Here is a 12,511-nt window from a genome sequence, read left to right as displayed (position 1 = left end):
TGTAAATATTTTGATATAAATATAAAGAAGTTATTTTGAATCAGCTAAATGCAGTCAACTGTGAGAGCTTCTGATTTATTTTTTCACCAATAGAGAAATTAAAATTCTCTAACAGCAAAGGAGTTGAACTCCACTGAAATAAGCCATCTGGGCAGACTGCAGGTCCCCCATCCACAAAAGAATTTCTTATTAGTTGTGCTCATATGAACGCAGTCATATTGTAAAGCACTTTGTTTAAACACTGTCAATAGGCCCTGGGGACCTCTCTTTTCCATTATTTCTGCTTATGTCCTTGGTCAAAGGGACCAGGTCCTCATTTTGCAAACTAACACAGGGGAAGGGGGTCTCACTGCTAGGCAGCAATTGCAGGTGGGTTTCTTCCTTCTGATGCCCTCAGCTTGGATCCAGACACAAGCCCTTGAGTCTCTTTTGAAAAAGATGTGAACTCTTTGCACTTTGGGGGGGGGTCACATATGTTCTGCTTTGATGAAAGCACCTAAAGCTTGGAATCAAACTGATTTAACAAGAGAAATGGCTGTTGTTTTAGCAAGAGACTGATAAGCCCTTGACAACACCACTTCCTAACCGAAGCCAGCCACACCACAATGTTTTTCCTTTCATTTTTTGCAGCTCCAGATCCCTTCTGTGCTGTAGAGTGGTGGCACGAGAGACTCTGGGATTGGTGCATTTTACCCTTGTAGTTGTCAGGCTACAGAAGCGCTTCTGAAGGTCTGCCAGTGTTCACTCTCCCCTTGGTCTGCAGCCAAACAGTCTCCTCCCTGGCTCCTCTGTCCAGTTCCCCTCCTCTTCCTGCTCCAGAGGAAATCCTGCAGGGCCGGCTTCTTCTAGTTCTGGGAAGTGGGAGAGGCATTCTGGGCCGGCTTTGTGGCGCAAAGGATGAGAAGCAGAACAGATCTAGTGTTTTAGTATTCGATGAAATTTGAGCTACTGAAGCCTTCAGAGTAAATGCCCACATTTGCACATGCGTGCACATGCCCCTCCAGCATATGGGAGAGGTCTTGCTAAAGGTAAGTGGGGAGCACCCTGCTAAACTGTGAAGCTGCCTCCTCTCACAGCAGCAGGAGTGTCTGGTCACATTCCTCAGGACACCCCTCCTTGGCACCTTTGAGTTTATGCAGCAGAAGACACCCCTCTCTTGCATCTGCCCCCTTCCATGCTACACCTAGGTCTGAATCCTTCGGTCACAGAATCCCAATCCCTTCCTAGACTAGCTCCTCTTCTACCAAGCCTGTTTGTTAGGCCTTGGTGAAAGCATCTCCCTCTGCAGGGCCTGGGCTACTCGGGCACAAGGCTGCTCTGTGCATTGGCCAGTTGGACCCGCTCGCTAGGTTGCCTTCAAAGCCCAGGAGGCGTTGAAGGCAGCCTCAGCTCCTGCAAATGAGGGCTGATGGCACAGCCCTGGTGCCCTTGGCTGGCCTCAGGAAGCACACCTTCCACCCATCACAGTCTCCAGGTGACACGTAAGCTGCTGCAGCTGCTGTTCCTGGCTGGGCGAGCAGGTGGAGCTCAGAAGGCCAGCCCAAGGCACTTCTGGCAGCAGCAACAGCAGCACGAAGGTGAGTGGCTAGCTCCTCTTGGGTGCTTTGCTGCAGGGTGTAGAGCAGTGGTTCTCAACCTTTTTAATGCTGCGACCTCCAACCGATCGTAAGTCGAGGACTACCCAACTGGTCGTAAGTCGAGGACTTTCCCTGCCCGGGAGCGCCGCGCATGCAAGGTGCCGCCCCCTGCGCTGGCCAAGGCGTAGCTGGCAAGTGGCAGAGACGGTGCAGGCTCAGCAGGGAGGGGTGGAAACTTCCAGACAGCTCGCCTTCGCTGCAGACAACTTGCAGCACCGTTTGCAGAATGGGACTTTTGGCAGGCTCAGCAGGGCAGAGACAGCCTGGACAATTCCTATTCAAGAGAGTCTATTCTATTGGCTTTCAAAAGCCAATAGAATAAAAGGGAGTAGCACAACTAAGGAAAAGGGGGGAAAAATGGCAGACTGCGTTGTTTGGTGACCCCTGTGAAATGGGGTCCCGACCCACAGGTTGAGAATCACTGGTGTAGAGGGACAGGAGGGGGAGGCCCACTTAGGGAGAGAAGACTGCTGCCTTCACCAAGAGAGTTTCAGCCTCGCTACCTTTTGCAAAGCAGCAGCTGAGGGGGGGATGTGGCAGCAAAAGCAACATCCTGGGCCTGGGGTCTCTCCTGGATGCCCCCAGCTCAGCCATGAAGCCAGGATGGTGGAATGACCAGGGAAGACTGAGGAAGGTGCCAAGCAGCGGAAGCGAGCAATGCCCTATGCAGTCCCTTTCCCTTTTTAATCCTCTTCCAGCATTCTGCATGGAGGCTGAAGTCAGCCCAGGCAAATATGGCATGCAGGCCCATTGGTCAGCAAAGCAGCTGTACCAGGATGTCATGGACAAAAAGAGAAAGCTTGATGTGTCTAAGAAAACCCGGCTCACAGAAATCTGGGGGAGGTTGTTTGCAAAGACTCCTAAATTGAAAGATTAGCCTTCTGGCACTGCCTTTCAATTGGTATAGTAGAACACTAGCAGGGCACCCTCCCTCCCACCAGTGTCAAGCTGGGGGTCTGGCGCTGCATGGCAGTGCAGGGTAGCTGAGGTTGCCCAGGGATCCCCTGCAAAGGTTAATTTGTGTGTGTGTGGGGGGGAGGTTTCCTACAATCTAGACTCCTGGAGACAAGGCTCCCCCTTTCCATCCCGAGTGCTGCGCTGCTAACACTCCTGCCCCATCCGTATCCTGGATGTGCTGGTCACCTCTTTACCAGGCGCTCTGGGAAGGATCCCCCTGACATCAGTCAAAGGCTTCCAGGCTTCCTCCTGGCAACTCAGTTGCAATCCAAATAGACAAAGGGAGGAGGCTACTGATTCAGTATTTGTGGAGGGAGGAGGCGCCTCTACTTGGTCTCTTTCAGAAGTTCATCCTGATGAGAAGCCCAGCTGGGAGCACCAGCTCCTCTAGTTCGCCATCTCACTTCCACTTCCCAACTGTCAAGATCAATCTGAAACCCAGTTTGCATTCTGAATTATTAGGACACCTGAATGGAAGGGATAAAACATTTTTTTCTCTCAATAATGAAAACATGCAAGCAAATAGGCAGGCAAAATCTAACTGCAAGCAGCTGCTTGGGTCTCTTGACCAAATCCTAAATTTGTCTCTGTCCTTGAGGAGGAGGAAGAAAGAGATGACTAGGGTGCGTTCGTGCTGGGCTTAGGGACAAATGAAGTGTTTATAGACTCTTATAGACAGCCTGAAAGCAACTGACAGGCGTCTGGGGGTAACCTCCGAGGAGGCGGCTGTGGGAGTCTGCTGAAAGTACATGGCTCCCCTTTTCCACTAAGAGAAACTCTGAAGACAAACATCTTCCTAGTATTACCTGTGTGGAAAGCCTGTCTTTTAATCAAAAACTACCAGGGAGGGCTGTATACCCCCATCTGCAGCAGAATCTTTTGGAATGAGTGCTGGGTCCCAGATTAGTCTTGACCCTCCAGTTCCGTTTAGAAGGCTTCACAGCTATATCTATTGCCCTCAACTCAACACAATTCCATACCACAACATCCATAGCTCAAATGGCAGAGATCCAAAGAGGCCTTTGGATGCCTATAGTGCACAAAAGTCAACTGCCAACACAATTGCACTACCTGTGCACAATTGCACTACCTGCTACTTTCCCAGCCACCAACTTGGCTTTTCCAGCCACCGACAGTTCCAGCCCAGGACTCTACAGTGTTTCCCCAAAAATAAGACTCGGTCATATGTATGTATGTATGTATGTATGTATGTATGTATGTATATATGTATGTATTGCTCCAAAAGTTGCATTAGGGCTTATTTTGAGGAAAACACAGTAACTATGCACACTGCATGGGCACTAAACAGTGAGAAAAACCACCACTTAGGACCAGACCCGGCTGCAGAGAAAATGTTGATTGGTTACCTTGTTCTCACACACTGGCTGTAATCACAGAAGCTTCTGAGCATCAAAAGAGCCAGCATCCCACCCCTTCTCAACTGCCTTCCAGTCAGCCACTCTTCCAAGAGTGGAAGCTGTGGGAAACAATGCCCTCCAATCTTGTGGAATCTAGCAGAAGACAGCTAGTGACCCAGGCTCCCTCTTTCTGCCTGTCTAAGCAGGGTGTCATCTGCAAAATCGCCACCTGGTTTTTTGCTCTCCTGCACAAAGTTGTGGGTTGTCCTTTTGAACTGCTCGGGCAGGCTGATCATGCCTTTCTTGTGACAATTTTTCCTAGTGACAATCTGCTTCCAGTTGTTCACATCTGGCCTTCTTCAGGCTGATGAACTGGAGACTTTGTCAGTGGCTGATAGAAACTTTCTTTCCTCCTGTAAGATTTCTCTAAAGCAGCCTTACTTTTGAATCAGCCCAAGGAGAGCAAAGCTTTTCAGAGAGCTGGTTCAATCCACTGGCAGAATGCCATACCTACCACCCCTTTCTACAGTATCGAAGACAATCCTGCCTCTATCACAGTGAAATTAGGGCCCTTCCTTGTCATTTTCCAAAACAGAGGAAAGGCTGTCTTCGTTCCAAGCTCTCAGCTGTGCTCTGGAGGAAATTAATGCCAGGCTTTCCCTGTATGGGGCCATCTATAATCCTCCTCCAGCTTAGAACCTTGCTTCTTGGGCCTCCAGTGTTTCTGTGTCCAACAAAAGACACGATGCTGCCAGGTCTGAACTCCTCAATATGATTTCTGCAGGCAACTTTGAATTTTGCTGCTTCCTCCCTGTGGATATGCAGCTGCTTTGTCCAACGAAGTTCCTGTACATTAAAAGCAAAAAATCTTTCATGATAACTCATTCTGAAGGGAATTTTGCAGATTCAGTTGCTCAAGTTTGGACATATCAGAGGCAGGGTCTATGCATGGGTGCAAGGAACATAGGTGCTACTGCTGGGAGGGCATATGGCAAACACCAGCTGAAGCTCTGTGCAAGTTGTAGCTGCACTATATAGACTTGCGCTACAAACATCAGCATAATAGAAGGGGAAACCAACGTGAAAGCATTCTCATTTAATAGGGGCAACATAACAGGTTGGAGGGCAGAAAGACTGAGATTCTGAGAAACTAGGGGGACGGGAGGGCATGGGTAGCAAACATGGACTGCAGGAAAATATTGCAACAGGCACGTGGGAAGGAGCCCATGGATTTAGCACCATGGATTTACCTATACAAACATCAGTGAAACACCAATCTGTTTACTTTTCTAGAAGCTCCACAAATGAAGAAAGCAAAGGATCTATTGGCTTCCTGAAAGCATTGGGGGAGGGGGAGGAAGAGAGAAAGATCCCTAAAGCTACCCTGGTTTTGTCAGCTGATGACTTGGAGACACTCACAAATCCTTTTGGAATCAGGTGTACCGACCCAACAGTCCAGATGGGGTCAGTGGCCGAGGGCAGAGAATACGTCTTCAGTTGTGGGACACAGCAGGGCAGGAAAGGTGAGCATGTTTGAAAAATGGACTGACCCACCCTCCTTTGCTACCCGACCAATTTGGCTCCTGGCAGATCCTTGATGTATCAGTGCAGCCAGATGTTGGCTGTCCCAGCACTGGGTATTTTCTATGGCTGAAGAACACTGGCAGAATCTAAGCAGTCCCTATGGTTCTTTATAATGATTTTAGAAATGGCCCTTAGTAATTAAGTTATTCTTTCAAGTTTAAACTTCAGACCAATATTTTGCTCTTAATTATTAAGTCTAAGAAAGACTCTGGGCTCTGGGACATACATGGATGTGTCCTTTTGGTATAAAACTCTGCCAGCCTGAGAGGAGACAGGAGCAGGGTAACGCTTGGCCCTTCCTCTTGGTAGGTTTCGTAGCTTGACCACCACCTTCTTCAGAGATGCCATGGGCTTTCTCCTTTTCTTTGATCTAACCAGTGAGCAAAGTTTCCTCAATGTCCGGAACTGGATGAGTAAGTCTCACATCCCACTTCTGTAGGCAGAAGTGGGGCAGGGGCAGGCAGGCCTGGGCTAAGGGGAAACTGTCAGCAGGAGCCAGCCAAGCTACAAGGGAGTCCGATGGGAAGCCAGAGAGTTACTCGCTGCCCCAAAGCCAGTTGGAGCAGAGATCCGCCTGGCAGGGTGTAAGCGCTCTGGCCTCCCCCAGAGAGCTTCTCCTCCAAAGGGGCCGGTGGGTTTTGCAGGGGGGGCTCCAGTGCCTCCACAAGCACTGGGCCGGCCGAGCCAGGGGCTCCAGCCGCAACTTCCTTTCCCGTTGCCGGCAGGCCAGCTGCAGACCCACGCCTACTGCGAGAGCCCCGACGTGGTGGTGTGCGGGAGCAAGAGCGAACTGGAGGAGCAGCGCGTGGTGAAGGAAGGCGACGCCAGGCAGCTGGCAGGCAAATACCGGCAAGTGGCTTCCGGTTGGCCCGGCCACCTGGGCTGGGCGGGGTGGAAGGCGCGGGCGGGCGGAGGGCCTGGGATATCCCCGGCCTCTCCTCCTGGGCTGGCCTGACGCGGCCCGCTGTGCTTGCAGGGCGCCCTACTTCGAGACCAGCGCCGCCAACGTGGGCCCGGCCGTGGAGTCGCTGCTCGGGCTGCTCATGAAGCGCATGGATCGGTGTGTGGACGGGCCCCACGCTTGGGCCCCCAACGGCCCCGCCGAGACGCCGCCGCGGCCCGCCAGCGGCTGCTGAAGACTCCGCCGCGGCCCACCCGCGCCCGGCAGATGCGCAATAAACCAGTCCGTGGGTCAGATTCCGCCTTTTCTTGGGCCACCGCTTCGCCGCCGCTTGATGGGGGGGGGCGGAAAGAGAGGCGGGCCGGGCTCCTCCTTGACAACTAGCGCCTCCGCACCACAGCCGGGAGAGACGCTCTCGGAAGGCGGAGCACAAACCCAGTCGCGTCACGGCACGGAGAGGGCGTGGCAACGTAGCTTCCGGCGTGGATCCTCCCACTAGGGGCAGTCGCTCGGCGGACGGAAGGGAAACCGAAGGGGCGACTCTTCCGCCTGCCGCAGGGGGCGAGTCCGGCGCCTGGCGCACGCGTAGTGGAGCAGTGAGACGAGGCGCCACTCTATCCAGACCACCGAGGCGCTCTTCCGCCTCCTCCTTAGCCGCCGCCATGCGCGTGGAGAAGTGCTACTTTTGCTCCGGGCCGGTGTACCCGGGTCACGGGATGCTCTTTGTCCGCAACGACTGCAAGGTGAGCCGCAGACCCCGCGGCCCCGCTCCCTCCCTCTTCCGTCCCCCCTGAGCTCGGCTGTTTCCCCGCAGGCGTTCCGGTTCTGCCGGTCCAAGTGCCACCGGAGCTTCCAGAAGAAGCGCAACCCGCGGAAAGTGCGCTGGACCAAGGCCTTCCGCCGAGCGGCGGGCAAGGAGCTGGCGGTGGTGAGTCGGCGGCGGTGGCGGCGGCCGGCGGGCTGGGACCGAGCGTGAGCAAGCCGTCCCTCGCTCTGCCTCGCCCTTCTCTCTCCCCACGCAGGACCGGTCCTTCGAGTTCGAGAAGCGGCGCCACGAGCCCGTGAAGTACCAGCGGGAGCTGTGGAGCCAGAGCGGTACGGCGGAGGGGGGGGCGCCCTTCTTCCCGGACGCGGCTCCCCCTCCCGCTGTTGACGCGCGGCTGTTTTTCCCTTCCAGTGGAAGCGATGAAGCGAGTGGAGGAGATCAAGCGGAAGCGCCAGGCCAAGTTCGTCTGGAACAGGTAGGAGCTTTCCCTGCCCGCCGGGGGGGGCGTGGCCTGGCGCTCGGTTGCCTCAGGGGATAAGCCTGTTGGGACCAACTGGCATTGGGTTTTACTCACAGAAATGTAATGAAAAAAATGCATGAACATTATGGCACTGACCTTTAAAAGATTCTTAATCGGTTGATGTACCAAATATTGGAAAGAGCTTTACAGGGTTTTATGGAAACTTCCCATCGATATAGCTGTGGGTTACTTGGGTTCTTAAAGTAAAATGCTTCTGCTGTGATTCTTGTTAGTGTTTCCTTTTGGGCATGGAGATAAATATTTCTCTTTTCTCTCTCCTCCAAGATTAAAGAAGGGGAAAGAGTTGCAGAAAGCACAGGATATCAAAGAAGTCAAACAAAACATTCACCTCATCCAGGCTCCCCACGCAGGTGAGCAATGGAATCCAGGATGGCTGGAAATTCTTGAAGAGGCTTTTTTGGTAGGGTATGGCTAATCCCCTAAAACTCTGCCATGGCCTGATGTTTTCAGGGATTTGGCTGCAACCTCCTGGCTCACTGGTTCAGAAGCTGCATCTGCATCAGCATTCTGTGGGGAATCTGCTGCAATATTTTTAGAGATGCCTAAACCATTTGCTTACCTTTGATTTTTTTTCTTTCAGGCAAAGCCAAGCTGATGGAGGAAAAGATGGTCCAGATGCTACAGGACACAGTGCCCATGGAAGATTCTTGAAGAGTTGTGCTGTTTGGGTCCTGGGCTATTTAATTTGGGAGGAGAGGCTGGGGCCATTGTTTATAGTTTGTGAGCTGCAGCTTCAAGGGGAATATGTGTAAACCAAATATATGGAAATTAGAAATAAAATAGTGGCCAAAAAATGATGATTCAGTTTAAACATTTAAGGCCAATTAGATGATTAGAACTGCTGGCTGCATAGAGTACCCTTGTGCATGGAATTAGTTGGCCTAGTGAACAGTTATTACCTTAAGAAGCAGGAAATGGAGTGCTAGGACGTGGCTGGACCATCTCCGGTGTAAGCATCTAAGATGCTGCCTGGCAAATACCTGCAGAGGGCACTGCCTTGCCTCCAGTAGAGCCAAGTCAAGGTTTCAGCCCCATCCCACCCCTTATGCTATAACACTCTATATTCTTGGTGATTCCAGTCCTCTTGGAAATGCATTTTGTAGCGATCATTAAAATGGAAATGCAGGCATGCACCTGTGTGCCTCACAATTTTTTCTTCCTCAAAGAAGGATGAAAAGAGGTCAGCTGTTCTCCAAGACCCCTTGCCTGCTTCTAGCAGAACATTGGTGTGTGGTTCCCAGAGAGGCAGGGCTAGCACCAGAGCACCTTCAGCATCTCTGCGTGGTTAGGATAGCCCACCAGGAGAGGCCCAGGGAGGAGTTGATGAACAGCACAGAGGCAGCCAGCAGCCTGAGACACAGCTGGCTTAAATAGTAGTAGCACTTAAACTTATATATCTCTTTGTTCTTTACAGCCCTCTCTAAGCAGTTTACAGTGTCGGGATATTGCCCTGAACAATCTGGATCCTCATTTTACCGACCTCAGAAATCACAATTGCACTGCCTGCTCTTCTCAAATGTTGGTGAATGTAATTTCTGGCATCTTATTAAAGATGGGGAGGTGCAGGGATGTCACGCAGGGTGGCTTCTGCGATGGCACTTGCTTGGAGGATCAAGGTAGGATCTGCCTTGGATCTCCCTTGGATCTGCCACCATAGTCTTTCAGTGGCATCATACTTTGGACAGCTAATTTTATTTGTAGGCTGATTAAAACTACCTATACCTGCTATTTTGGGTAGCAAAGGGACTTGCTTGGCAAGGCTTTTGAGGCCTATTTATTGGAGGAACCCTTGAGTTCCATTATTATGGCAGAACAAAAGCCAGAAACATGCATCTTTGTAAGTTCTTCTTTCGAGCAGGAACAGAGTTCCTCCTCTCCCACCCAGATGCCCATTTTCCCAACCGCCTTTCCAGGGCGATCAACAGCCCAAGAGAAAGATGCTTTCAGGAGAGGGTCATCTCAGTCTGCTAAAGGGCAGCAGAAGGGAAGTCACCCCTTTCATTGCCAATGCCGTCAAGCCTGATACAGCACCTAGAGTGGAAGAAGCCCAGCTGACCCTCATCCCTGTCTGTAACTTAATTTTCAGCAAATGCTTAAATGGAAAGCCATGTGTCTGTAGGTTTGCTCTAAAGCCTGGGGAGGCCAAGAAGCTGTTTTATATAGCATTAAATTAATTTTGTATAGATTTGCATTATCTCCATCCTGCAAGCCAAAGATTTGTTTCCCTTTGAAATAGAGCAGGGCCCTGTCTGTCCAACTTTCTGTCTGTCGAATCTGGTGCTCTCTTCTTCCCAGGCCTGGCTGAGCAGATGTGATGTCAAACTGCACTCGGACATTAATGTTTTGGAATCTGTAGATGTACTCCAGAGTAGAATTTACTCCCTGCACTAGCCATCTCTTTCCTGCCAGAAACTGGTGCCAATCTTGATGGCAGTGTACTGGGCATGATAAGGAGGGGAGTTCCCCTGGGCTTTGTTTCTCCTACCAAAGTCGCAAAACTGGCAGGAGAGCATCCAGTGATTGCGGTGGAGCAAGCAAGATTTGACCAATGGTCAACTGAGGCGTTCAGCCAGCTTTCAAAGGTTGCTGAGGTTAAAAGGTGGTTTTGCACGGATGCGTTCCAGGGCAGTGTCTGTTTTGCCGTGACCTTCCACAATTCCTGCTTTAGGCTGATCTTTGTTCTTGATGGGGAGAGCAGCAGAAGATCAGCATGAAGCAGAGCAAACCATTCTGTTTCAACTCTCTGTTATTCCTAAGATCCAAACACAAGATAAGGATAAGGGGATCTTTGCTATAGATTCCTGAATCAGGAGGCATCTGTTAAAGATCCACTTTTGTACAGGTAGTCCTCAATTACAACAGTTCATTTAGTGACCATTCAAAGTTACAGTGGTGCTGAAAAAGTGACTTATGTCCGTTTTTCACACGACCATTGTACCTGATCAAAATTCAGATGCTTGGCAAATGGTTCATATTTATGATGGTCACAGTATCCCAGGGGGATCACGTGCAACTTTCTGGCGAGCAAAGTCAATGGGGAATCCAGATTCACTTAACCATGTTACTAACTTAAGAAATGCAATGATTCACTTAATGTAGCAAGAAAAGTCATAAAATGGGGCAAAACTCGCTTAAATGTTTCATATAAATTTTGGCTCAATTGTCATAACTTGAGGACTACCTGTATATGTGGCCAAAGCAGTAACAAAATATAGCCCCTCCTCCAAATTAGTATTTAATGTCCAAGTTGCCAATAATTCAGGACAACAATGCTCATGTCATGGCATATCTTGATCAATTCTTATTTATTCAGTCATCAAATTTATATTTAAAATATTCTTATTTTAAAAAAATCACAAATTGCTTTTCAGAAAAACAGACTGTGAATCTTGGTGTAATCCTTTCTTCTTGCTGGGAAGGCCTGTTTTCATCCTGGCCTTTTTGTTCTGTCTCGTCTTTCTTCTTGACAGACCTGCTTATTTCACAAAGGTGATGGATACTAAGATATCAAACAGGCCATTAGCATTGCAGATGTCCAGGCAGCATCTGCACAAATGTTAGTGCACTTTGGCTGGGATACCATCTGGATGGCACCCTCAGGGCTGGAGGCTTCCTAGCAACCACCTGCAGAAGAGACATTATTCACAGCAGAATTAAGCCTCCTGAGGGTTGAAAAGATCAGCTGTGCTTTTGGAAAGACAGACTCCGCTTCAGCTACTTTTGGCCATGAAGGTTTGGGGGTTTCTCCTCTTTCTCCCCTCCTAGAGCAATTATGGCTCAATGCCCTCCTCTAATCTGATCAGAAACTTTTGGAGTCAGCTAGAGAGCGTCCATCTGAGATGTATCCACTACAATCAGCTAGCTAATCAGGATTGCATGGGATGTTTTCTCAAAGCCTTTGCAGAGATCTACTAAGAAAATTACTTGATCAAACGAGGTGAAGTTACTTGGGCAAGTTGTTTGATTCCTGATTATTTCCACTTCAGAACCTTCCCAAGACAATTCTGTTTGTCCTTTTTTAAAAATAGCAGCCATTTCCTTCAACCATCAGGGTCTTCAGGTTCCCCAGAAATTCTCCAAAGTAATATATGAAATATGGCCAGTTCATCATCAAGGGCCTGGTTGAAATTTTTGGCATCCTGGAGAGATAAACTCCAGGCTCTCAAACTATAAGTCTAGTCTCAGCCTATGAAGCTTTGGTATTGCTGGGCACGGAAGACTACATGGCAGCAGCCTGTTTGCTTGTTTTTTTGTGGTTCTGCCAAAGTCTTTTCTTTCTTAGCTGGAGGGCTGCATTATTCTTCACCAGGATTCTGGCTGGTTGAATCTCCCTTTTGTTTCGTTTTTTATTCTGGCACATAAGCTTCCTTCCATTACTGTAGAGATCTTTTACACACTTTGAAAAAATAGTCTCCCAACTTCACGTTAATGTAACTACAACAGATAAATAGCTGGTGATTCAACTTCCTTTTTTCACCCTCACTGTCCTTAGATTAAATGGTTGGTGAGATGGTGCAATTTTTCTTTCCATTTTTACTTTCATTTATCAAATGAGAAGAAACTTCATAATTAAGAATCTCTATAAGCAATAGATCTGTGAAAGAATAATACATTATCAAACTGTTTGCAAATTGCTATGTGGCTATCACTGAGTTGTTCGATGTGGCTTGAACAGTCAGGGAGGCACTGAATGAAAGGTCCGATTTAAAACCCAGCTGAGCCCATGTATCTTAATCACAGGAAGGGGAAGCAAGTATGTGAGGCAGG

At 49.5% G+C, this 12,511-nt stretch overlaps 2 protein-coding genes across 3 annotated transcripts; both read left to right on the top strand.

Annotated features, from left to right (window-relative positions):
- Window positions 1–6,852, top strand: RAB27A (RAB27A, member RAS oncogene family). 2 transcript variants are annotated; one of them, XM_039339933.1, is made up of 6 exons: window positions 1–1,028; window positions 5,390–5,475; window positions 5,846–5,949; window positions 6,262–6,385; window positions 6,513–6,655; window positions 6,703–6,852. In XM_039339933.1, the coding sequence occupies exons 1-6, from the start codon at window positions 993–995 to the stop codon at window positions 6,819–6,821; spliced, it is 612 nt and encodes a 203-aa protein (XP_039195867.1). In that variant the 5' UTR covers window positions 1–992; the 3' UTR covers window positions 6,822–6,852. The 2 variants fall into 2 exon arrangements, with proteins under 2 accessions (XP_039195867.1, XP_039195866.1); XM_039339932.1 differs by lacking the exons at window positions 1–1,028; window positions 5,846–5,949 and having other exon boundaries at window positions 4,836–5,475; window positions 6,513–6,731.
- Window positions 6,853–6,988: 136 nt separating this feature from the next.
- On the top strand, window positions 6,989–8,873 carry RSL24D1 (ribosomal L24 domain containing 1). The gene is made up of 6 exons (XM_039339934.1): window positions 6,989–7,180; window positions 7,252–7,365; window positions 7,460–7,532; window positions 7,615–7,678; window positions 8,009–8,094; window positions 8,325–8,873. Exons 1-6 carry the CDS (start codon window positions 7,100–7,102, stop codon window positions 8,393–8,395), a joined length of 489 nt encoding a protein of 162 aa, XP_039195868.1. The 5' UTR covers window positions 6,989–7,099; the 3' UTR covers window positions 8,396–8,873.
- Window positions 8,874–12,511: the final 3,638 nt, after the last annotated feature.

This window comes from Crotalus tigris, unplaced genomic scaffold (assembly GCF_016545835.1).
Source record: "Crotalus tigris isolate CLP2741 ecotype Arizona unplaced genomic scaffold, ASM1654583v1 scf7180000017741.1442986301:2390832, whole genome shotgun sequence".
Lineage (NCBI taxonomy): Eukaryota > Metazoa > Chordata > Lepidosauria > Squamata > Viperidae > Crotalus > Crotalus tigris.
The sequence above is the reverse complement of the archived record's forward strand: the minus strand, read 5'-3'. Positions and strand labels throughout refer to the sequence as shown.

Excerpts from the sequence above, each read along its gene's own strand:
- RAB27A (XM_039339932.1), top strand. The coding sequence starts at position 5,121 with ATGGGTAGCAAACATGGACTGCAGGAAAATATTGCAACAGGCACGTGG. Across the intron at positions 5,476-6,261 it reads GACACAGCAGGGCAGGAAAG|GCCAGCTGCAGACCCACGCC; the intron begins GTGAGCATGTTT and ends CGTTGCCGGCAG. Across the intron at positions 6,386-6,512 it reads CAGCTGGCAGGCAAATACCG|GGCGCCCTACTTCGAGACCA; the intron begins GCAAGTGGCTTC and ends CTGTGCTTGCAG.
- RSL24D1 (XM_039339934.1), top strand. The coding sequence starts at position 7,100 with ATGCGCGTGGAGAAGTGCTACTTTTGCTCCGGGCCGGTGTACCCGGGT. Across the intron at positions 7,679-8,008 it reads GCCAAGTTCGTCTGGAACAG|ATTAAAGAAGGGGAAAGAGT; the intron begins GTAGGAGCTTTC and ends CTCTCCTCCAAG. Across the intron at positions 8,095-8,324 it reads CATCCAGGCTCCCCACGCAG|GCAAAGCCAAGCTGATGGAG; the intron begins GTGAGCAATGGA and ends TTTTTCTTTCAG.